The 27,086-nt window shown below is 29.4% G+C and overlaps 2 protein-coding genes across 3 annotated transcripts; one reads left to right on the top strand and one right to left on the bottom strand.

Moving 5' to 3' along the window:
- The first annotated feature begins 3,129 nt into the window (after nt 1-3,129).
- On the top strand, nt 3,130-17,213 carry rl (Mitogen-activated protein kinase rl). The gene is made up of 8 exons (XM_029303868.2): nt 3,130-3,355; nt 6,904-7,030; nt 7,110-7,220; nt 8,108-8,359; nt 8,577-8,744; nt 8,899-9,087; nt 9,796-9,928; nt 10,093-17,213. The coding sequence occupies exons 1-7, from the start codon at nt 3,228-3,230 to the stop codon at nt 9,919-9,921; spliced, it is 1,101 nt and encodes a 366-aa protein (XP_029159701.1). The 5' UTR covers nt 3,130-3,227; the 3' UTR covers nt 9,922-9,928; nt 10,093-17,213.
- A 273-nt stretch (nt 17,214-17,486) lies between these two features.
- LOC114931719 (uncharacterized) lies at nt 17,487-22,757 on the bottom strand. Of its 2 annotated transcripts, XM_029303871.2 has the most exons (8): nt 22,592-22,757; nt 22,386-22,499; nt 22,103-22,278; nt 21,798-21,949; nt 21,373-21,726; nt 20,874-21,262; nt 20,035-20,582; nt 17,487-18,301 (listed from the first exon to the last, which is right to left on the bottom strand). In XM_029303871.2, the coding sequence occupies exons 2-8, from the start codon at nt 22,473-22,475 to the stop codon at nt 18,154-18,156; spliced, it is 1,857 nt and encodes a 618-aa protein (XP_029159704.1). In that variant the 5' UTR covers nt 22,476-22,499; nt 22,592-22,757; the 3' UTR covers nt 17,487-18,153. The 2 variants fall into 2 exon arrangements, with proteins under 2 accessions (XP_029159704.1, XP_029159703.1); XM_029303870.2 differs by having other exon boundaries at nt 22,386-22,756.
- Between the last annotated feature and the right edge of the window lie 4,329 nt (nt 22,758-27,086).

Below are 27,086 nucleotides of genomic sequence, written 5' to 3'. Positions count from 1 at the left end.
TAATATTTGTGAAACTGATCGTATTGCTCCTATTATTGAATAAATCGAATTAGCTGATCATCCCATAAAAATTATAACATACCCTCTAATAGTTATAAAAACAATTATTAATAAAATAGAATAATTTAAAAAATAAATATTAGTAATGTAAGGAAATACTAATCATATTATTATTAAAACAAATCTAATTATAGGACATAAATAAAAAAATTATAATTAGATTTATATACATAAAATAATTCTTTATTAAGTAATTTAATAGCATCACTAAAAGATTGAAATAATCCTATAAATCCCACCTTATTAGGTTCTTTACGAATTTGTACATATCTTAAAATTTTTCGTTCCAATAAAGTTAAAAAAGCTACCCCAACTAATATAATTAATAACAAAATTAACAATCTTAATATATTTAACGCACTATAAAAATATAATCTTAAATTTTGACAAATTATTACTTGTATAACTTTTTTCTATTATACATCATTAAAATTCTAAATTTAATACACTTAAATTCTGCCAAAGTAATTTTATTTATTTACATATATTTGATAAATTAAATTTATTCATTAAAAAAAATATAATTTAAAAAAAAGTCCTTTTGTACAAAATTTTCTTAATTTTATTATAGATAGAAACCGATCTGGCTTACACCGATCTGAACTCAAATCATGTAAAATTAAAATCATTAAAAAAAATATAATTTAAAAAAAAGTCCTTTTGTACAAAATTTTCTTAATTTTATTATAGATAGAAACCGATCTGGCTTACACCGATCTGAACTCAAATCATGTAAAATTTTATTAGTCGAACAGACTAAAATATTAAACTTCTTTATTTAATTTTTATTTTAATTCAACATCGAGGTCGCAATCATTTTTATTAATATGATCTTTCTAAAAATATTACGCTATTATCCCTAAGGTAATTAATTTTTATAATTATTATAAAAAAAAAATTTTCTTAATTTAATAATCAATCCTTTATAAAAATTTCATTAATTAATGTTAAAATTATCTTTAAATTAAAGTTCATTTTATTTAATTATCCTCCCAATAAAATATAATCATTAAAATAAAATTTATTTCCTTAAATAAAAAAATTATATTAAATTTAATAGGGTCGTCTCGTCCCATAATTTCTTTTAAGAATTTTAACTTAAAATTTAAATTTTAAATCTACAAGTTAAAACAGCTTTAATCAATTCCTTCATTCCAGTTTTCATTTAAAAAACAATTGATTATGCTACCTTTGCACCGTCAATATACTGCGGCTATTTAAAAATCACTGAGCAGAAATAATTTTAAATTATTATCAAAAAACCATGTTTTTGTTAAACAAGTAAATTAATGAAAATTAATGTGTATATGCATTACAATATATTCAATACAATATTCTCTTAATTTGAACGAAAATTATAAATAACTTATGCGTAACATATATTTTATTTGGACTCCTAAATAAAAAATATATTATATTATTTGCAAAAAATAAGATAAAATATTTTTTATTGGAATAGTCTCAACTGCTCTTTTAGCTGAATGTTTAGAAGCAATGAAAAAAAGGATCGAAAATCGAGGATCTACGAAAAATTTAAGTACATTTCTAAGATTTTTTTATATGATATAAAAAAAATATATGGTATATAAATTGATTTTTTAATTTTTTTATTAATTTTTAATTACACACACACACACACAAATAGATTCTTATTATTTAAAATAGTTTTTATTTTTGTTCTTTATTTACATATGCATACATATACAAAAAAATAAAAATAATATGATAGCCTTTTTGCTGACATTATCTCTCAATATTTGCATCCGTGTGCTCACGTATTAGTTTTTGTACCTACATGGACGCTACTACATATGCGATGTAAGAGAGACAAAGATGGAATGATGCTCTCTCCTTGTCAAGCAGTCAGCATGTTACCACAGAAATTTCCCCTGCTCCTTATGAATCTAGTGAGAATCTTATCGTCCAGATATTTCATAAAATAAGTGACATAACTTCGTGAACTTTTTTTTTAATATATTCTTTATATAATAAAGCAGTCCTCTAAAAGGCCGGATTTTACATTTTCGCTCTTAAAAATTTATAATAAATAAAATACGGACTCGCGGCTAACCCAACCTTACCCGTTCCTAACTGTGCATTCCCCCAAGTTTATTAAAAATTTTTATTTTTATCTTTTTTTCATAAAATAGCTCTTTAGAGGACTACAAATGAGCTTACTGATTAAGAATATCCTAAATTTAATAAGATTCATTCAATATTTTCGCTAATATCTGGAAAATAAGAATCCGTAATTCCCGGCCGGCCGATAGGCGTCTCCACCATGTCGCCTGTCGACCCTTAATTCATTGTAATTCCTTTTAATATGTTCATCTTTTCAACTTATCTATTGAATACAAGCATTTTAATCAATAAATATAGTTAAATATTAATATTTTATAATTCCCCGTTCCGCTTTTCCGCTCAAAATGTGCTCCATGTAATATAAGGCAATCAAAACAGACGGAACGGAACGCGCGGAAATGCGGGACTCTAGTAAAGTTTAGTTACTTTCTCTTCCGCGTTTCCGCGCGTCCATGTAATCGCACCCTAAGAAGTTCAACCAATCGAATTTCTTAAGCGGGGAGCACACACTTTTGCATAGGTGTATAAGCGTAAGCATAAGAATCTTAATTGGTCTATAAACGTATGCATAAAAAAATCAACCAATCGAATTTCTTATGCATATGCTTATGCGCTTATGCAAGAGTGTGTACTTCCCGCTTAAGGGAGAATTCACATCTTGGCAGAAAAGCAGAAAACAGAAAAGCAGAAGCCAATCAGAACTCGCGTTGGCAGTAAGTTTACTACCACCGAGTTTACTATCTAGTAAGCTTACTGCCAACGCGAGTTCTGATTGGCTTCTGCTTTTCTACTTTTCTGTCAAGGTGTGAATCCTCCCTAAGAAATAAAAAATATCTACCAATAGAAGCAGAGAATAATATCTATCTTCTTTTCCGATTTGTTGATACAAGGGCCTTTAGATTCGCGTCACTACATGGAAAGCGCCCGAATGACAGTTTCCATTTTCACGCTGGAGCGCTCCTTCCCATTGCCCTCTCGCCTTTCCCACGCCACGCCCACCGCACGATGCTGGCGCGTCAGTAGCGCGTCGGCTCCTCCGGCGAGGCATTTTGTTGGGAACGGCGCCGCAGAGTAGTAGTGTCAAGATGGCGGCGTACGAGGGGTCCGCGAGCGTGAATCCGAATTGCGAGGTGGTTCGCGGGCAAACATTCGAGGTCGGGCCGCGCTACACGAATCTGTCATACATGGGCGAGGGTGCTTATGGCATGGTCGTGTAAGTAATCTTCGACAGCCTCTCCTAACCGAGTGCGCCGTTTTCACGCTTCTTCACACTTGGTGCGGTCAATTTTTCCTGGAGGCACTTCCCCCTCCCCCGCCGTTCTTCGACCGTCATCTGTCTGACAGACGACGATCGGCTTGAGATAAACATTTGAGAGCGCTAATATGGCGATGCGCGCCATCTCGGAAACAATCGTATATAAGCGACGGTTTTTTGGTTTCTGCGATCGTCATTTGAGCACAGCTTGTCGATATGTATGCAGGGTGTCTGATATAAGCTGTCACATCGAAAATATACAAGTAGATCTCGTTATTTGGAGACGATTTTTCCTTGGCAAAAATGTCGAGGAAAGCCATCATTTTTTGCATGTTCTCAATTTTTGCCATCATGTAACTTTATAATAAAACTTTAAATTTAAATTTTATTAAAATAAATTTGACTTGAAATTAATTGGAAAATGTGGTTTTGTTAATATTTTATTTCCACAAGGTTTCCTTAATAGCACAACATATCTGAAAGATATTCTGAGGATATTCAGAGGACATATTCTCAGGATGTTCTCTGAACATTTTTGGGATATTTGTGCTGTTAGGGTTAGTTTGCGAAAAACTTTATTTTCAATCGCTTATAACTCGAAAATTATTGATGCCTCAATGTTTTTGCTTAGGAAAGATTGTCTCCAAATAACAAGATCTACTTGTATATTTTCAGTGTGATACCTTTTGTCAGACACCCTGTATATTAGGCCAAAAATCACCGATTGCAATGTCCGTGCGCCGCTCATATACAAAACACACAGGATGTCTTCAACATACCATATAACCTGTTAATGGTAGATTACTGAGATCATTTGAAGACGATTGTTTCTCAGCCAAAATGTCGAGGCACCAATAATTTTCGAATTATAAGCGATTCAAAATAGTTTCTCGCAAAATTAAGTTTTGTAAAAAAAAGAAAAAAAAATTACATTCTTTATTGTTAGTTAGTTTCAAGTATAGAGTCCCAAATAGCAAACTGACGTCATTAAATGTCAAAATGACGTTATTTTGCTACTTGGAACTCTACTTGAAACTAACTATAAAGAATGTAATTTTGTTAATATTTAATTTTTATTTTCACAAGGCTGAATTTGTGGAAAACTTTTCAAATAGCAAACTGACGTCATTTTGACGTTTAATGACGTCAATTTGCTACTTGGAAAATAGAATTTATACTTTAATGGAGTTTTAATTTAAGGCTTAGTTACAAAAATACATGGTGGCAAAAATTTGGAACATACAAAATATAATATAACTTTTCTCGACATTTTCTACCATTAACTAATTTTTTGACACTCTTTATATATAGCTTTATTTTATGCCGCTACTTTCAAACATATATGTGTTACGCTCCTATCAAATTAAAAAAAAATTTAATTCGTCTGTCTTTTTTATATTTGTCTTTTTTATCATTCTTCGTTTTCCTCATTTTCTTACATTTTTTCTTTGTAATGTGCGCTATATAATAATAAGGCAAAGTGACTTTGATTTTTATCAATCTTATCGGTTTTTATCGATGTGTTATCTAACACGTGCGCAATCAAGCCGCGATAAATTACGTGGAAAATTAATGTTTATCGCATAAATGCCGTATTAGATTATACGTTGAAGATTCAAGATGGAAATTTTGACTAATCAAAAAATGAATGAGAGGAGTTAAAATTTCTTTATTTTGATTGATCGAATATCAATCTTTAATGCATGGTTATCTTAACGCTTTTTCTACAGGCATAAAGAATTTATCTTGCATCTCTTATATTTTTATTCCAGTTATTATTGTAACACGCACACGCTTGCACGCACACGCAACATAAGATTAGACGATAGTCTTGCGTGATAAAAAGCTTTAGAAGTAACAGAAAAAAAATTGTTAATATTTTTTACATTTAATGATATATTTTTTTGATAGATTTTTGAAATTAATTCTTCGATATTTATGATGTTGAAGTAATATTATTATATTGTGTTAATTAGAATATCAAAGTATTGATAATTTTCGAATTTACACATAAAAATATTATTAAAAAAGGTATTTTGCGAGAGCAGCATCCAAAAATCTAAGAAACACTTCGTCTAATTTAAAATAATAAAAAAATATATTTTTTGTAAACCAGTGTGCTATTTAATGTTCTCTACTTTTAGCAATATATTTGAAAACTTAACTTTTTTTAAATTTCTATTAAAATTTTTAATTGATTATTTACTTATTTTAAACAAAACGGTTTCAACATTTTTATATTTTTTCTTAGAATTTTTGTTAATTATTCATTAATAACATTTATTAATATCGAGATAATAATGTCAAATAATAATATAAAAGAAACATTTGTTATATTGCATTGTTTATTCATTTAATTACATTTTAATATTTGATTTTGTTTTATCATATAATACATTGAATATACATTAATAAATTAGCTAAAGAGAATACGAAGGAAATATAATAATTATAAATGTATATTATACAATTATATTTAATACATATTTATGTGATTATTATCAAAATATGAAACAAAAAAAAATTGCAAAAAATTAAGATATTAAATATAAAAATATTAAATATAAAAATAAAAAAGCAAAACATTTTTATATTTTTTTGTAAATGAAATTACAATTATTATCTTAGGCTTGTATGCTTAATATGTGAAAATACGAATAAAATCTTTTCCTTTATCGAAGTCGTATTGGAATGTTGGAGTTTGTTTTCCGCGATTCTGATTGGTTGTCTCATTATATATCACGCGCGATTTGCTTCGCATTTAATAGAGTTTAATCGAACGACAGTTAGAAGGTTAAATTATTTATTCAAAACTATTGTGTCGACTTGTAATACATTCAATAATTGAAAACTAAATATTGCGCGCGGTTATTAGTAGTATTCTAGTGTATAAAATATTTTTTATATTATTTTTATATTAATTTACAAATATATGTGAAAATATTTTCTATATATAACGCATCTATTTGTCTGAAGTAAAAATTAAAAAAATTAATATTTTTTTGAGACTAATAAATCTATTTTGTTTCAATAAATTTTAACACAATTTTATATCATTTCGATTATTCATAATCATTGTTCTATTATCTGAATAAACATTTACTTTGTATCGTTTAAATGTGTTTTTCATGAAAACAGTTAACTTTTACGAAATATAACAACAATATATATATATATATATATATATATATATATATTTATTAATTTTCTAAATATATATAGAAAAAAATGCAGAATCTAAAAAAAACATTTAAAAAGCGAAGTTTATCATGTAAAATGTATATATATTATTTTTATTTCATGCTTTGATTTGAAATTATTGTTTTTGCTTCTATTAATTATTAAGACATTTTGCTTTTCTGCTAAGAAATAATTTTTTTTTATTGAAATAATACAAAATAGTTGATATATGAATAAAATTGTGGGACCAAACGAATTGCAAATCTTTGATAGATAATAAATGCGAATAGATTTTTTTATACATATAAAACTTTTTTTTACAACAGATCTGCCTACGACAACGTAACCAAAACGAAAGTAGCTATTAAAAAAATTTCTCCGTTTGAGCATCAAACTTATAGCCAGAGGACTTTGAGAGAAATAAAAATTCTTACGAGGTTTAAGCATGAAAATGTAAGTTAACGGGTGAATAACGAAAGATTTTCATTTTTAATGACTTATTGTTATTAAGTGATTGTTTTCTTTGTAATAGATAATAGATATAAGGGATATATTAAGAGCACCTAATTTAGAGCAAATGAAAGACGTATATATCGTTCAATGTCTGATGGAAACTGATCTCTATAAATTACTAAAGACACAAGTAAGTTATCCGTATATATATATATATATATATATATATATATATATATATATATATATATTTTCCCAGATAGCAAAATATATGCATTATGTACTCATATTGTACTCATATTTCTTAAAACATGATGACAAAAATAGACAGATGCAAGCTCAAATGCTACTCAAAACACGGACATATTATGATATCTGAAAAATGTTTGCAAAAAATGTCATTATGAGTACATAAATATGCTCAAATTAATATCTGAGCTCACATTTTTCATCATATGTATGTAACTTGTACTCATGATACCTATTATCATAATATTACAAGACATACAACACATTTCAATCATAATCAGAAGATTATGACATGATGAAATCTGATCATCAGACATTTAATTATATCTCTACGCAGTAAACACCGTTTTATATTGTATTTTATGTGTATAGTTCTATAATAAAACATTGTAATATAATTTTATTATGCATTTATACATGCAGGGTGATTCTAAATAATCTAATATAGCAAGCGTTACGTCATTTTGATGTCTATGTCATTTTGAGTTTTAATGACGTTTGTTTCTTGAGAATTTCAAAAAATTTGAAGATGCCCAAATAGCAAATTGATGTTATTAATCGTCAAATCGACGTCATTAAACATCAAACTGACATCATTAAACGGCAAACTGATGTCATTAAATGGCAAACTGACGTCATTAAACTGCAAACTGACGTCTAATGACGTTATTCAACGCATGACATACGCTTGCTATCTGGGATAATTTGTTGAAAATTAAAGACTTAACGGTGTTTACTAAGTAATTATTGGCGTAAAACTGGCTTGAAATTATTAGAAAAGAAAAAAGCGAAGACTTGAAAAGAAATAAAAAAAAAAATTTTTTTCAGGCTATTAGTAATGACCACATATGTTATTTTCTGTACCAAATATTGCGAGGACTGAAGTATATACATTCGGCAAATGTATTACATAGAGATTTGAAACCGAGCAACTTGCTGTTGAATACCACCTGTGACCTTAAGATCTGCGACTTCGGTTTAGCGAGGGTCGCGGATCCGGAACATAATCACGCAGGTTTCCTTACGGAATACGTAGCCACAAGATGGTACCGAGCTCCAGAAATTATGCTTAATTCCAAGGTAATCCTCAGACAATTGTTGTAAACGAAAAGCATTATTTAAAAAAATGGCAATTCGGATCCCAAGTAGCAAGCGTATGTCATTTTGACGTCGAATGTCGTCATTAAACGTCAAAATAACGTCATTTTGACGCTTAATCACGTCAGTTTACTAACTTAGGACACATTCAATTAAAATAAAATTAACAAAAATTTGATACAATTTTCTTCTATTCCAGGGCTACACAAAGTCCATAGACATCTGGTCGGTCGGTTGTATTCTGGCAGAGATGCTCTCGAGACGAGCGATATTCCCTGGCAAGCATTACCTGGATCAATTGAATCACATTCTCGGTGTCCTCGGATCACCCTCGCCAGAGGATCTCGAATGCATTATAAACGAGAAAGTACTGGACGTTATATGCTTACGTTTGTGCTTCTTTCTATTTTATTAGAATCTTACAAATATACTAAATATACTGTAATGCAATTTTTGTGTACATACTTTTTGATTTAACACTGATTTTACTTACGACATTAGTTAAAGTGCTTCGATTTCAGGCACGCAATTACCTGCAATCCTTGCCGTATAAACCGAAGGTAGCGTGGACGAGTCTCTTCCCCAATGCCGACCCGAGAGCTTTAGATCTTCTGGACAAGATGCTAACGTTCAATCCTAATAATCGTATCGTGGTGGAAGACGCGCTGGCGCATCCCTACTTGGAACAATATTATGATCCTGCTGATGAGGTGAGATTCTATTTACTTCAAAATCAGAATATTTACTCTTTGGAAAAACCGGGAAAACTGGGAATTGTTTTCTTACTTTGAAAAATTTTGGAATTATCATGAATTTTTATTAAGACTCAAAGTCTTTGATAATTTTATTTTTTAACATTTGAAAAATATGTTTAACGTATTCTTTTATTAAAGTCTTATTTTTATTAAAAACTTAATTTTTTTCGACATTTTTTTAGTATTAAGGTCTTAAGTTTCAGAAAATTGTTCATTTTTTAACAATATTTAATAGATTAGTATTCCTTAGGATGTTAATGATAATAATTGTTTGTTTTATATTTATATCTTATATTTTTGTATATATCTTTAGCGCGTTTAGATATATAGTGATATATTGCATTTTTTTTATTATTGTGTAAATATCAATTTTACGATTAATTAATAATTTATATATTAATATTAAATGTTAGAAAAACTGCATTCTTTGTAATCGAAAAAAACATGATTAGAGAACACATATAATGAAAAAGGGTTATTTTATATAAAAAGCTGCATTTACAAATTTTTTTACTTTACTTAGAACTTTAAACAAAAATACCTGGAAGATTTTTTTGTAAGATCTGAGTAGATATTCTGAAGATTTTGTGATTACGCAGGATACTCTATTACTATACTGTGACAATTTATATTTTAAAACTTAAATGTGTAATTTTCTCTCAGCCTGTAGCCGAAGAACCATTTAGATTTGACATGGAGTTGGATGATCTCCCAAAAGAAGTATTAAAACAGTATATTTTTGAAGAGACTCTATTATTTCAAAGGACTCATCAAGAAAACGCTGTATAGTCGATCGGTAAGTACTAACAATAACGCAAATAGCAAATTGACGTCTTTAAACGGTAAAATGGTATCATTTTGACATCTAATAACGCATTAGACGTCAAAATGACATATACTTGGGAAGTTACGGCATTTGAATAAGTTGGTCTTATATGATCCAGTAATAATCTTTTTTAGGCATGTCGTTGCCGGAATAAGCATGACATACTACTTGGAACCGAATAAAAGATGAAAAAAAATGGAAAGAAAGAACACAAACGAAAATGATATTTTGAAGAAAGCGTATCACTCCTGATACGCCACTTTTTTCGCTGATCCAATTAACGAGACGAAAACATAAAAAAGAAAAAGTGCTAGGATATTGACGAAAAGATGTAGTTGAGCAATTCAACGAAACGATTAATCGTGCCGGTTAATCGGGTGAGTGAAGCAATCATGCACACGCGCTTGTACATTATTCGCATGTCCTCTCTTACCGGAAGAAAAGAGAAGTATACAGTGTTTCTTACGTTATACCGAAAAAAATGCATAACATAATATATCACTATTGGTGTGTGTATATGTATATATATATATATATATATATATATATATATATATATATATATATATATATATAATATATATATATATAATATGTATTTTTAATTTATAATCATCGTCGTATCTCTCTCGTACTACACCGTGCCGTCTGTCTGTGATTTAATTGTGAATTGCGAGCGTGACGAGATGTAATACGTGATATATTTTTTGATCCTCAAAAATATTATCGTTCTCTTTCTTGAATTATCCTCCCTCATCTCCGGAAACCGGAAATATAGCTAAGATATAAAATATATTATATCACGTATAATTGTACAGTATAATCAGGGCAATATATATATATATATATATACATATATATATATATATATATATATATATATATATATATATATATATATATATATACACAAATTTGACTTTTCGTGCCTCGATACGAAGGTCCTGTTGAGATATTTGTCTCTATAAACATATAAACATTAATTTACTTCAGGCCGAGATTCGAAGATGCTTCTAATGTATAATTCGTAATAATTCATCTCGTATGATGTTTCTTCATCTCGTGTGTGTATGACTCTATGCGCGCGCGCGTGTGTATGTGTGTATGTGTGAGAATTATTCCTTTTGGTATTTAATCTGTCCGTGATAGTCAACCGTTATAGCAAATATTTTACGCGATATAGGCGCCACGATAATTGAGCAGATAGGAGAGGATAATAGAATATGTAACTTACGTTTGAAAAGAATCTCTCTTTTTTCTCTCGTTCTCTCTTTCTCTCTCTGTCTGTCATTTTCTGAACGTGCGATCGGAGAACGATGATGTCCAAATTAAGATGATATACGAATAAAGCGATTATAATTAAAATAACATTTAGAAGAAACTCTCGAGTGTTATAATATATATCTCTTGTCTCTTTTTCGGATAATTCTTGAAGATCTTGGGTGCTTTTCAGCAACGACACAGTGTATTATTTTATCTTTGTCATTCACTGGTATTGAAAGAAGCTTCTATCTAGATAGAATGATATACTGTGTCGTATTGTGTCGTTGCTGAAAAGCACTCCTTATATATGAACTACATTCAGTGCCGGATTAATCTAATATGCGGGTCTAGGCAGATTTTGATTTTGGTGGGGGTCTATGTAACGCGAGGATTTTTTGAAAATTAATTAAATATACGAGCACTAAAAAGGAACTGTAATTAATATAACACAAAATAATTTTTTTTATTGTAAATAAAATTTTTCTTCATTGGTTGGTGGGGGTCTTTTTGTGGTGGAGGCCCATAGGCAGTGCCTAGTTTACCTATTGGTTAATCCGGCTTTGACTACATTTCACACGAGCTTCGAAAATCTTTCGGAGCTGATATATATCACGATTTAAGAATTTACTCGTGATAAAGTCCATTTATGGTGGAATTACTAGAAGTCAATCCGTCAATTGATTTCCGATATTTTATTCCATTCGAATTCTTATCGAATTCGCAGAAAGATCTCCCCTTGAAATTGTGTTTCTATTAAATTAATAAGCGAGAGTTAAAAAAAAGAAGATATAAAAGAAAAAAGCAAAAAAGAGATATTTATTTCCTCTATCAATCGTTACCGTACATGATATTCATATTTTTCGCGAGTCATCTAATACTAATACTAATAAATTGAAGAAAAATCGTATAAGAGACCCAAATAGCAAACTAATGTCATTAAACGTCAACATTATTTTGACGTTTAATGACGTCATTCGATGTCAAAATGACGTATACACTTTGTTATCTGGGAGAGATTCTTATTTAGATTTAAGACACATTTTTAGTAATTACAAAGTCTGAGATTGTTGATGGTGATTCGCACATTATCTTGGCATTCTTCGTCTACGAATGTCAGATTTAATAGCGAATAATATTCTATTATTACCATCAGAGATGTGTAAAATAATGGATGTTTATTTTGCATGTTCTTATAGTTCAAATGGATTTGAACTATAAGAACATGCAAAATGATTTGAACTATAAGAACATGCAAAATGATTTGAACTATAAGAACATGCAAAATGATAGACACTCATTATTTAAAATAGGAAATAAAAAATAGGCATTTTTTAAAAATCGTTTTTTAAAATAAAATTTTTTTAAATATATTTTTTTATATTTCTATATATACAATTTATTTATATTTAAGGTTTCTTCAATACACACTGCGGCCATGATCATGACGTCAGAGGCGAGAAAATGTATGCTGAAAATTCGTGCGTGGCATTTTGAGATAAAAATAAGATATTTTTATGAAATACAACTTCAGATTAGCATTTTTTCCTTGATAACATTAACAATCGTAAAATAATTGTGATATCAGATTTTTTAATCTAAAAATGATACAAATTTTTTTACCGTATATGTATTCTCGGCTCTGACGTCTCAGTTCCAACTTGGCCGGCTCAAGAGTCTTAAATGCGCCTCTATATTTCAAATAATGCACATCTCTGAATTATCACAATAATGTCAGAATTTATCAATCTCTGTGGATTTAATATATCCATCTCTTCGAACGTTTTTCAAATACGCGTATTCGACAAAAAATATTGTCGTGGAAAAGAAGTAAAATTTAAAAAAAAGTGGAACAAGTCTCTCGTGGTTTACACTTTTCTCGTGCAAGCCTTGATTTTACAACACATAACAAAGTTATATAGACGGTTAGTCTTTGAATAACTATAGTTGTATTCATAAAACAAGCACAAAAAATTTTTTTTCTGGGAGAAGAATCATTGGTTCATATATATAATGACGACAATCCCCTTTGTAGCGATAAATTCTAAATTATATAATTATGACGATATATGTTAGAGGATTCCTGGGGAATGATGGATTCTCTTGTAAACGCTCTTACATTATTGTGTAATATGTAAATCGAAGTGAAATAAATAATATACATTTTTTCTTTCTGCGATCCAAAAGATGATGGATCGCTGTCTTTTTATCATATATGAATATTCGACGTACAAATGAAAATTTGAATATAAAATAATTTTCGATATATGTTTCTGTTTCTTATACGATATTCTTCGCGACAAAATGAAATTTTAATATAAATTATAATTTATTGTATAGTTTGCAAAATACGTACACAACTTTTTATTTTTTTTATTTAGCTCAACAGAATTATTTGACAATTCACGATGATTTATAAACATCATATCAAGGTTTTTAGTATAATTATATATGTGCTTATACATATATTTAAATAATTTTTAAAAATTGTGCTTGTTAATAATTTTAATCCTAACGCAAAAATGGTGGAATCTTTTACGATATTATTTAATAGTTTATAATAATTTTTAAGATATTAAGATAAGTTTTTTTTAAAAGTGATGGTCATTTATTCAAGACCTCTTTTAATAAAATGTTTTCGTAAATCACTGGAAAGTGACGATAAAATCATGCGTTCAACAAAAATGTAAGCCGACGAGAAATCGAAAATTTTCTTATCGATATAATTGGATATGTAATATATAATATACATACATATACATACATGCATACGCATACATACATACATACACACACATATACATGCATATATAATATACATATATATGAGATGTTTTAGAAATAGATGAACCAAATTCAAAAGTATTCCAGGTAACAAGCATATTTGGACATTGATGACGTCATAGTTACGTCAAATAATGTCATAGTGACGTCAATTGTGTCATAGTTGCGTCGAATGACGTTATAGTGATGTCGATGACATTATAGTGACGTCATTTTGATGTCTAATGACGTCAGTTTGCTGCGTGGGATATTTGTACTTATTATAATAATAAAAAAATATTGCTTAATTTAATTTCGAGTTGGAAATACTTTTTGTTTAACATAAATTGTTTACAAAAAAATAAATACCTTTTATTAAAAATATATAAATAATAATAGTTAACGTTAATGTCAACTATAGAAGCAATTAAGAAGTGTTTACAGTTTAAAAAGGAAGTATTTCCGGACTCACATTATATGACTTTTTTCATTATTATGGTAAATATACAATATGCTCATTAAGTGTTCGGTCATCTATTTTTGAAACACTATATATGGAGATAAAAAAACATCAATATCATCAGGCCTAATATACTTAAAGTTATTATGTACGTGTATACTTGTTGTTGCCGATTCTTATATATCCAGACATTAAGTGGGACATTTCGTCCGTCGATTTTCAATGTTAATGATCGACGATATTATATCATTGAGATGTGAAGGGAGAAAAAAAGGACAGGAGAGAGTAAAGAAGATGCGCCGTTTTCTCAAGAAATAGAACGATTGTTATTAGTCCTCGAGTAAACGAGTGAGAAAAATCAATAGCGTTTTTACGTAGAATATATAGAATGAAGGAACTTTGGAGAAATAAAAAAACAAGGCCATATAGGCCTCTTATATTATTAACAATGACGGGCAAGATCGGCATTTTTCACATATCCGTGTTAATCAAACATGTATACAGATACCCAGCAAACCCACATAGGGAGGACCTATTTATTATAATTTATTTAAAAAATTGATAATTATTTAAAAAAATTGATTTTTTCGATTTTCCGCAAAAATTTTCATTATACAAATTTTATTTTCTGGAATATTAGTACAAGTCTACAACAACCTGGAACAACTTTTAAAATTTTGAAATTTCAAAAATGGGCTGCTAACTTTCACGCACATCTTCAATTTATACTCGCACAATTCATCGTTGTTTTTAAAATAATATTTTTTAATGTACTTATATATAAAATAGTATAAATTGAAGTTGATTTTAATTGTATTTCTTTTAATTGATATTGTCAAATATTATTGAAACTATAAAGTCGATAATCTTGAATTTTGATTTTGAGGTAATTTTTTAAAGTCGTTTGAAAATTAATCTAAGTTTTTAAAATGAAACCACTGTAAATTTTTTAATATAATTTCTCGCAATATTCGGCATAAAAAGTTAAAAGGGTAGAATGGTAAAAAATTAAATAGTAAAATATTAATAAAAAAATAAAAAAAAAAATATATATATATATATATATATAAAATTCATTTTTCGATGATCTTACCTCAGTACTTTTAGTTGCTTACCATTGTTGTAAGAAAAAGTATATTATGGCTACTTGTTACGTAAATTACATGTTTTCTTACAAATAGCTAGTGTTTTCTTTACACAGTAGATTCCTTTCGTTATTTTATGCATGAAAGTATTGTGCTAAGATTAAAAATACTTTGCGATATTTCATAGTCTACGTATAGTTTAATTAGTGTCAAATTAAAGTATACAATATCTCGTAAAATATTCATTATTTGACTATTTTACCCTTATAATTTTTATATCAAAAATTATGAGAAATCGATTTATATAAAAAGTTATAGGTTTTATTTAAAAAAATGACTCTTTCAAATGACCTTGAAAAGCGTTGTTCAGAAAAAATCAATAGCGTTATCTTCTATCCCCCTGCAAATGCAAATCAAACAACTTTTGTTTGAAATATTTTATTGTATAATCAAAAATAGAAGTTTCTAGGGGTAATTGATTAAAACTGGACACCTTGTATATACATATATATACAGGGTAAGTCATTTTAATCAACGCACGTAAATATCTCGTATAGTAAGCAAGATGGAAAAAATGTCTCAAACAAAAGTTTTTTGACTATGAGGGGACATAAGATGATGCCATTGATTTGAACTGAACATTTTACAAGATATTTTACATTTTATGCCAAAAAAATGTAAACTTTAAACTTTTATAATTTGAAAAGTACACAAACAATTGAAAAGTCATCAAACAACACTTTATTATAAGGTTTTGGAAAGCTCTAAATAAGCTATAAGAATATGTAATGAAAAATAGCAGGTTTCATTTAAGAAATTGAAGGTGACCTTTAAATGATTATACAAGGTCAATTCAATAATATTTATGTTCCCCTCATAGTCAAAACACTTTTGTTCGAAACGATTTTTTCCATCTTGCTTACTATATGAGATATTTACGTGCGTTGATTAAAATGGCTCACCCTGCATATATATATATATATATATATTTCAAATTATTTTTTTATAATCATATATATATGTAAACGCGATTTAATTTCTTTATCTCTTCAATGCTTTGATGCACCAGCAAAAACCAGAATTTCTCCATAAAATATTTTTATCCTCGCGGTTCTCCATTGTTGCAGCTTTGGTCCTTCGCTAATCGGTATAATCATGAAAGATATCGTCTTGTCCGTTCAATTGTGTCGCCGTGAATCATCGATAGTTTTTTCGTCGCCAAAGTTACATTCATAGTATTAAAGGCGAATAAATGCATTTAATATAATATTGTAGCTGAAATCGTAACTTCCAATAAATTTCTTTGTTGCTTCCTCTTTTTTTTAAATCAAATTTGCAATTTGTTCAAATTTCTGCATAAATTTCGTTTAAGATTAAAATAATATTCAAAAATATACAAAAATGTGATAAAAAATATTGTTGAAAATTAAAGTATAATTTTTAAGACATTAGTACATTTTATAATATAATTCACAGAATGTTGAAAACGCGAGGATGAACAATCGTAAAAATACTGTTAATAGATTGTTTTGAAATCTCCTATCGAATATAATTTTTTTGATTTTATATTCCGAAGGTATATAATATTGAACACAGAAAAGAGACCATAAATGGAAACATATGAATAAACTATGAATGTAACTAAGGAGCTATTTGAGAAATAAATGTACTTACTGTGTTCTCTTTACCCGATTTCTTTATTATCTCGATTTATTGCTCCAAATAATTGTTATCCAAGACGGATTATCATTATCATAATGTTAATTAAATTATGATTATCTATATTGTATTTTAAATAGCTATTCCAAACTATTATTGTACTAATATAAAAATGGCTTTATTGGCCAATTATTCGATGTCTTTATTGCGCCACTCGTGTTGTTTTTATAAACTTATTTTTTTTTATAGATTATAAACACTTTCTGTTGGTTTTGCCTGAGGTTTTAATTATACTACAATATAACTCAGCGCATAAGTATTTATTTCTTTATTCACAATGATATAGTAGTATATTATCTATCAGTGATCTTACTCTGGGATTATTAGAATTATTTATTTATTTTTACAAGATACCTCGAAGTCATTTCTGAAGACTATAAAATTATTATTCATTTTTTCCTAATTTTCTTCATGCAAAAAATACATTTTTTTACACTTCGAGATAATATTTATAAAAAGAGATATCTTTGAAAAATTTCATTTTCTTTCTATAATTGCACAAATGATCAAAGTACTTGGTTGTGTTTTTTCTTCTTTCTGCAGAAATATACAATCAATTTATATAGACTATAGATATATAATTTATCAAACATATCATGTCATTAAAAGTATTCATTATTTCGCAACAATAAAAAAATGTAGAAATGATAATGATTATTATTGGAAGATTGATTGTACAGTACAAAATGAATTTCTTTTGCTTTCTATTATTATGCACAAAAAAATTTTCCTAATGATGAAAAAAATTCCATTAATCATATATAATTACATACACATATCTATATGTTATTTGTATTTCTCTACAGCCAATGCAAAATGTTACGAAAAAGTGAAAAATCTTAAAATAATTTAAGATGAGCACTTTATAAGTTTCAAATTTTTCAAACAATTTGTTATTTGTACAAGAATCACTCTCCTTCATTATTGTCCTTTGTATATTTGTCATTTTTCACTTCTATTCTCAATGGAGAACGTCCTCTGGTGTGATTGCCGATACGTGATCGCAAATCGCCGCCCTTTAAGGTACTTCTCAAATCATGGCTGCTCATTGATCGTCTTTAAGAAATACAATAAACATGAGTCTTCAAAGAGAATGAACGCTTAATTATGTAATAATGTAATATTTATAAAAAGAGATGAGATATCTTTCAAAATTTCACTTTTTCTTTCTACAGGGTGTCCCATAATTCGCGAACCACCGCGAATGGGCAGATAGAGCGTGTTAAACTGAATAGAAAAGTCTTGTATCATTTTGCGATATTCGCAATAATTATTGAGTTATTAACTAAAATATCTAAACGAATGAGCGGGTAGAAAGCGGTAGGCCGGACTCGGTGCGCATGTACCGCTTAGTATCAAAAGTATCATCTTACTTTTCGGCGCCACTACATTGGTCGCCGCTCGCTGCATGACGCCGCCTCTCGATCAAATAATGTTTTCTACCTGCTTATTCGTTTAGATATTTTAATAAATAACTCAATAATTATTGCGAATATCGCAAAATGATACAGGACTTTTCTATTCAGTTTAACACGCTCTATCTGCCCATTCGCGGTGGTTCGCGAATTATGGGACACCCTGTATAATTGCACAAATGATCAAAGTACTTGGTTGTTTTTATAATTATGTAATAATTAAGACTCCTAGGTCCGTAGCCATGTTAGATTGTGACGTAAATTTTTTTAAATTAAAAAATAAAAAGCAATAAAAAGAAAAGGGTGCACAAAAATAATGTTTGTGCAATCTGAGCGCGAAAAGTTGCCCTTTCCGCACATGATGGGATTTTAGAAAGGGCTTCCTTTCCACGCACCGGTCACACAAAATATCGTAGCTAACATGTGCAGGTCATAAATCGGCCGATCGTACGGATTGTCACACTCGGCTTCGCCTCGTGCGCCAAACTTCCACACTCTCGGCCGATTTACGATCCCCCGCACTTGTTAGCTAATATACTATTTATCGATAAAACGATTATTTTTGCGCACTCTTCTTTTTATTAATCAAATAGAATAATAAATACTTTTCCACGATTAAAGTATATAAAAATAAAACGAGAATCTACTGACATGTTAAAAATTTTAATAAAAAAATTATTTTTTTTTGTTTTTAAACAATTGTTTTTATTGATAAAACAGGACGGCGTTTAAAATCCCTTTAAGATCCCATTCAATTAATTAAATGACCGCAGAATATCTCAAGAATATACTTAAGGGGATCCTAAACGGTTGGCCGAACTCCGGCAAAATGCTTTGAGAAATCAATTGTTTTTTTCCTTTTTTATCGACAAAATATGAAGTTAGATAAACTATAAATCTATTTATTGGCTATACGTATTGCTTTTTACCTGAAATTAGAACGCTTCTCCCTTCGTTAATATTAATATTTCAATTTGTATAGGAAAAAGATTTATCAATCTGTATAATCTTATATTTATTGATTACAGAATTAGAATTCATAATTCTGTAATCAAGAAGTATGAGACTATACAGATTGATAAATCTTTATCCTACCTTATACGAATTAAAGCATTAATATTAACAAAGGGCGAAGCGTTCTAATTTCAGGTAAAAAACAATCCGTATAGCTAATAAATAGATTTATAGTTTATCTAACCTTATATTTTGTCGATAAAAAGGAAAAAAACAACTGACTTCTTCAAAGCATCCGTTGGAGTTCGGCCAACCGTTTAGGATCTCCTTAAGATGGTTTTAAATATAAGATCGGACTATGAATATTAGCCTTAATTATGTAATAATAAATTAAACGTGAAAAATATGATTTTTTTTTACCTGTTTTTCAAGTAACTGTCGCTCGTTTCGCTTTTTGTATGATTTAATCTTGCCCAAACAGTGGAAGCAATGCGTGGCTTGGGTGGGACCACTTTTATCACGCTTCCTTTAGGACCCTGAATCTCTTTCGCAGGTACATTGCTGACTTCGTCACTATCGTCGTCATCATCATCCTCTTCGTCCTCCTTATGTTCGCCCTCTTCATCTTCGTCCTCCTCTTCCTCCTCTCTTTCTCTTTCCTCTTCCTCTCTTTCTCTTTCCTCTTCCTCCTCCACCAGTATGCACTGTCCATATTTTTGCTCCAGCTTGCCTTTCTCCACTTGATTGTCTTCGTCTTCCGATTCCTGCCACTCTCCCTCTTCTTTTTCCGACAATTGCGCCTCGTTCTGATAATCTTGTCGGGTTATTTCTGAATTGTCATGTTTCGACTTTGTCAGGTTCGTATTCGTGACCACCACCTGAATGGGATCGCGGTACGGTGCTTTCGTTCTCGGCCTCCCTAATTTCGATCGCAAGTCACCGCTGCTATTTAAGCTATTGAGGACCATCTGAAGGAAAGAATAATCGTTTATACAGGGTGATACATTTTAATCGCTTCAGACAAATATTTCGAAAACTACGAGAGATACAAAAAAGTTTTTTAACTGTGAAGGGCACATAAGATGGTGTCATTATATAGTTTGACCTTGTATAATCATTTGAAGGTCACCTTCAATTTATTGAATGGAACCTACTACATTTTATTGCATAATCTTGTAGCTTATCTCGAGAACATTTCAAAACACTATAACAAAATATTTTTCTTTTTATTCTTCTGGGAAAAAAAGAAATCAACTAACTTGATATCGGAGTTTTGCTTTGCGCTTTTGCAATTTCTCCTCTTCGTCGTCGGCGTGCATCCGCATACGGGGAATTTTACTTCGTTTACACCAATTCTCATCGCTGTCGCTACTCGAACTGGTCTCCTCCAAGTCTTCCGTTCGCGACACGTCTTTATCCCTGTACTTGACGCCTAATCTCTCCTTTATACCACGTACTTGGTGGTCTTTAACGCCATTTCTTGGAAGAAAGTCATCCTCCACGACATCATTCATGCCCCATGTCTCGGACAATGCGCCCCAAGGATTTTTTGTTTGATTTCTATCTTTATCCTCATTTGATACTGTATGTTTATTTTGGATTTGCTTGTACATACGCTTACGGGACTCTGTTAGAATTCCTTTGAGACCTGAGAGAGTTTGCATAAAAAGAAAAAACTTTCACTTTTGTCTTTATCGATTTTAAGCCAGAGTTTTATCTTCGTAATGTGCACATGCACAAAATTGCATACAAGTTTACCTCCAAAGTTGGGATTTCCATACTTTTTGTAGTATTTGCTCCTCTTTTCCGCATTGGCAGGCTTTTTATCCATCCTGGTGGCAAATCTTAAAAAGATTCCTTTAGATTTTGGATAATCCATTCCCTTCCTCCATATACCTGGTGGTAACGGATAATTGATGTCTTTAATATTTATACAATTTTCTTCCTTTCCATCCGTATCTACAATAGACTCATTTTCTTCATCTGCTGTGATTATGCTATTTTTGGGATCCTCTTCTCGGTCTGAATATTTTGCAACACTACCTATGATTGTTTTAGATAATGCCAGCATAGCTCTGGCTGCCGATAAATTGTCAAACCAGACTATGTTACCTGTAATAAATTACATACTAAATGAATATCATAGATGTTTTTTTAGAACAAACTCAAACTTTGAAGCATACACGAAACATCATTGATCCATTCGATAGACATCGGAGCATAATCTTGAAAATATTTGAACACATCCTTGGTGCTCATTTCCTCGGTTCCTCTCATATGGATCACATTTAATCTGATGTTCTTTGAATTGTCACTATCATCCGTAATACCCATACTACAAATTATAATATATAAAACTCATAATATGCAATAGTATATTTATATTACATATTTTATATTATATATATAATTATATAATCTATAATAATTTTAATAATAAGGTATATTCATGGATTGCTTCTGCATTAAATAAAATAACTTTTTTTACCTGCTATATAAATTCTCTTCTCGATTCGGCGATTCCTTGAATTTCTCCAATAAGCCAAAACGCTTCGCTCGTTCTTCCATCTTCAATTTCTCTTCTTTGCTGAAAATATCTATACCAGTGGTAAATGTGTTCGTGGAATTTTCATAGTAGCTGTCGTCTAATGGTGGTGTTTGGATCTACATAGGATAATTTAAAGAATATTTTTTTACAATGACATTGATTAACGATACGGAATCAGCTAAATAAATATAAATTAATTAAAATTAATATAATTTTTACTCACTCGTAATTCTGTCGCTGAAATTGTTTTGACTCTGTCTACTTCCTCGATAGGAATCATCTCGACGTCCGAAGATTCATCGTACTCCTCCATTGTGCCAAACACCAAACAAATGTGCTGGGCGTTCAAATATTGTTGAGAAAAATGAACGACAATCGTAATTTTTTATCGTGTAATATTCCAATTATAGTTAATAAATAACGACTTACAATGTATTAGACAAAATTAATAGGTTACAGTTTACAAATAAGACAATCAGATTCTGTCATGGCCACCTATTGAACTGTACCACGGTTTATATAACTGTACACAGTAGTGACACTAGCCGGTATTCACTATAGATATATAATAGACCACGCCATCCGCGAGAGGGGCAGAATCATAAAGTCTCTTACTTCATGGACAGAATACTACCAAAGAATATAGACGAGTATAGAAGCACGGTTCTCGGTACCCCGCGGTCGCACGAGCTGGGGTACTTTGCTATAGTTTACGTTACGTATACTGTACTATCTATAGCATTTCAGTACAGTACGTAATGTAAACTATAGCAGAGGCTCGTTCTACCACAGATTAATAGACAGATCGCCAAAGGCCTGCCTAAAGAAGAGACCGCCATCTTCGTGCGATAGACTTTGCCCCTTACCGACACACTTTGCCCCTGGTTCGAGTCCGTGCTAAATTTCGTAGACTCGACCAAAAGACTTTGCCCCTGGTGCAAGTCCAGGCTAAATTTGTTTGACATTACCAACAGACTTTGCCCCTGGTGCGAATCCAGGCTAATTGATCATGAGACCAATTTGAGAGATTTGGCCCCCGTTGTGTGTGTGTGAGAGAGAGAGAGAGAGAGAGAGAGAGAGAGAGAGAGAGAGAGAATATTTTACATATGCATATATATACATATATATAAAATTTATTAAATATAAAAAATATATTTTTTACACATAAAATGTTTTTTTATTGAAATAATCACGATTTTAAATGTGATTTAACACAGTGTTCAAAAATTTTTTAATTAAATTTTTTAATTAAATTTTATTAAAGAAAATTACTTGAAATTTTTTACATTAAGAATTTAAAGGCTCCTTATTCTCTTGTAGAAATTTATCACTACGCCAATTAATCACTTATTTCGAGTATTTAAAATACTATAATATACAGTAATTTAAGTATTCGAAATAAAAGTGATTAATTACTCGAAATAAGTGATAAATTGGCGTTACTAGTAATAAATTTCTATAAGGGTTGAAATAAAGTATAAGAGATAAATAGGCTATATGTGAGCCGTATGCGAAATGTGAGATGTAAGACGCATATTAAAATTTAATTTTTCGATATAACTTTCAAAAATGTACACGAGGTACAAAAAATTAGCTTGGACATTTGTAAGACTTAAAATTGGGATTAATTCTCAATTCTATTAATTAAATTTCGATATAACACACCTTACATCCGCGCACGGCTCACATATAGCCCATTTATTAGTGCAATTTTTAAGTTCCTTATTTTTCAAAGTTCACCTTTTTACGTTATCAAATATTTTTGGTACGTTTTCAAGAATTTTATATTTTTACTTACCGCAGTTTCTTATTCAAATGTAAAATCTTTTATCGCAGTCTATAAAAAATTGAAACAATTTACAATTTTATGATATAATATTATTATTATTACAATTTCTATATATATGCACATCTGTCAAATATTGTGATTTATTTCACATTATTATTATCTATTTTAATAAAAAAAAAAAAAAAAAAACACTTGCAACAATCAAAAATAAACCGCCTGCCGCGAACGGAAAATGCCAAGAAAGCACGCAATTTCCGCGAATCTCGTAATTTTTTTGAAAAATCAACAATTTCAACGAAATTGTAAATTCTTCATATCATTGCACAAGTATAATTCACAATAATAATTTTCAGTAACTACGATAAAAAATCGTATACTGAAAACCGCAAACGAAAGTGCAATGGGAGTAAGAGTAAAGTCTGTGATAAAATTAATTGGCAATAGAAAATTAATAATTTTCAAATAGAAAAATTTTGAAATTACCGAGGATTTACAAATAATAAAGTAAAAATATTAAATAATTTATGTTTTCGAATTTTGCTCGCGGAGAGGATCTTTAAAACAAGATTTTTAGAAGAGAGGACCTTTAAAATATAAACAGGCAAAAACGTTGGAAAAATTAAAGCGCGCGTTTAAACAGATAAACGCAATGAAATAGATACGCAATTGTTTTTACTTATCGCTGTAAGCTCACAAGCTTCTGACGTGCTATACACTTTTATATAATATATACAGGGTGTCCGGTAACTAACGGACCAATGATTAAGGGCGGATTCTCTGGCCAATTTGGAGACGATTTTTCCTTAGCAAAAATGTTGAGAAGTCAATAATTTTCGAGTTATAAGCGATTGAAAAAAATAGGTTTTTTGAAAACTAAACGTTTTGGAGTTAAAAGTCTAACATAATTACATTCTTCAGTTAATTTCAGGTAGAGTTTACTATAATAAAATTTTAATTTAAGGCTTAGTTATAAAGATACATAATGACAAAGATTGGAAAGTTGTAAAAAATGATGACCTTTTTCGACATTTTCGCTGAGGAAAAATCGTTCCCAAATTGACCAAAGAATCCATTTGTAATCATTGGTCTGTTAGTTACCGGACACCCTGTATATTGGACACGAGTTTCGTTTGTTTCAGATTCTCGAGAGTTGAAGTAGGAACATACGAGTATCATATATCGTTTGTGACTTGCCGAATGAAAGCAAGACAGAGAGCGAACAAGATGATGAGCTTAATAGCTCATAATGTTATAAATAAATAAATAAAAAATTATAACCTGACCTACTAGTTATTGAATCTTTTTTTAATAAAATGTTTCATTATTATTATCATCTAAGTCTAAGTCGTTTAATTACTTTTTAGTTTTTTAATAATTAATTTAATTTATTCTAGTCATTTTTATATGAGAAAAATAATATCACGTATACGTTTTATAATGAATTAATATATTTCGGGAACCGAATTATATATTCTTAATAATATAAAAGTGTTCAAAAATTATATTTGACTTTTAATTTTAATTATTTTTTAGCAAAGAGTTTCGAAATCTCTTACACACATAATGGGGATTTTTTTCATCCATATAATTCGCAATTAAGTATATATGTTAATTATTAATTTTAATAAAATAAAAATTAAAATTAAAGGTCAAATATAATTTTTAAACACAAATATATTAAATTAACTATAAAACGTATACCCATGATAGTATTTTTCTCGTACAAAAATAATTAGAGTAAATTAAATTAATCATAAAAGATTAAAAATTAATTAAAGAATTTAAACTTATATTTTATATAATAATAATAAAACATTTTATTACGTCAAACCGTCGTGAAATAATTAAATAAAATTTGCTAGTTACGTCAAAGTCAAGTTTTCTAAGCTTATAAAACATTTTATTAAAAAATAGATTCAATAAATATAAGTACATGTTATATATATACTTATATTTATTGAATCTGTTTTTTTTATAAAATGTTTTATTATTATCATAGATAATATAAATTATTTAATTATTTTTTTATTTTTTTATGAGTAATTTAATTTATTCTAGTTATTTTTGTACGAGAAAAATACTATTACGGGTATACGTTTTCTAACGAATTAAATATATTTATGTTCAAAAATTATATTTGACCTTTAATTTTAATTTTGTATTTTATTGAAATTAATAATTAACATATATACTTAATTGCGAATTATATGGATGAACAAAATCCCTATTATGTGTGTAAGAGATTTCGGAACTCTTTGCTAAAATAATTAAAATTAAAAGTCAAATATAATTTTTGAACACTTTTATATTATTAAAAATATATAATTCGACTCTCGAAATATATTAATTCATTATAAAACGTATATGTATTAGTATTTTTCACATATTAAAATGATTAGAATAAATTAAATTAATTATTAAAAAACTAAAAATTAATTAAACGACTTAGACTTAGATGATAATAATAATGAAACATTTATTAAAAAATAATTATAATAGGTCAGGTTAATATTTTATTTATTTATAACATCATAAAATTCTGTCCTTTCCGAAATACGCGAACGCTACGAAAAGATAAATTTCGTACATGCCGCCGGACGAGTTCATGAGCATGAGACGCTCTTATCTTGAGAACGTATTAATAGTTACTGCATTGACCACTACTACGATATGGCGCTGAAATCAGTGAGAAATGCTGGTCTCTCCTTCATCCAGACCTTTGGCGATCTGTCTATTAATCTGTGGTTCTACAATACATCGTATGTCGCAGTCGGAGTTGGAACGTAAGCGATTGTCTAAGGGTGCGATTACATGGACGCGCGGAAACACGGAAACGCGGAAACGCGGAAGAGAAAGTAACTAAACTTTACTAGAGTCCCGCATTTCCGCGCGTTCCGTTCCGTCTGTTTTGATTGCCTTATATTACATGGAGCACATTTTGAGCGGAAAAGCGGAACGGGGAATTATAAAATATTAATATTTAACTATATTTATTGATTAAAATGCTTGTATTCAATAGATAAGTTGAAAAGATGAACATATTAAAAGGAATTACAATGAATTAAGTAAATATAAATTTAAAAAATTAATACAAATGTCTATTTGTCACTATACCGTTCCGCTTTTCCGCTCAAA

This window comes from Nylanderia fulva, unplaced genomic scaffold (genome assembly GCF_048542155.1).
Source record: "Nylanderia fulva isolate GAGA-0341 unplaced genomic scaffold, ASM4854215v1 Scaffold60, whole genome shotgun sequence".
NCBI classification, from domain to species: domain Eukaryota; kingdom Metazoa; phylum Arthropoda; class Insecta; order Hymenoptera; family Formicidae; genus Nylanderia; species Nylanderia fulva.
This window is presented reverse-complemented; position numbering and strand designations above follow the sequence as displayed.

Coding starts and splice junctions, on each gene's coding strand:
- LOC114931719 (XM_029303871.2), bottom strand. CDS start 22,475: ATGGAGGAGTACGATGAATCTTCGGACGTCGAGATGATTCCTATCGAG. Junction 21,263..21,372: donor TGGAAATCCCAACTTTGGAG/GTAAACTTGTAT, acceptor AAACTCTCTCAG/GTCTCAAAGGAATTCTAACA. Junction 18,302..20,034: donor GACAGTTACTTGAAAAACAG/GTAAAAAAAAAT, acceptor TATTTCTTAAAG/ACGATCAATGAGCAGCCATG.
- rl (XM_029303868.2), top strand. CDS start 3,228: ATGGCGGCGTACGAGGGGTCCGCGAGCGTGAATCCGAATTGCGAGGTG. Junction 8,745..8,898: donor AATGCATTATAAACGAGAAA/GTACTGGACGTT, acceptor CTTCGATTTCAG/GCACGCAATTACCTGCAATC. Junction 9,088..9,795: donor ATTATGATCCTGCTGATGAG/GTGAGATTCTAT, acceptor ATTTTCTCTCAG/CCTGTAGCCGAAGAACCATT.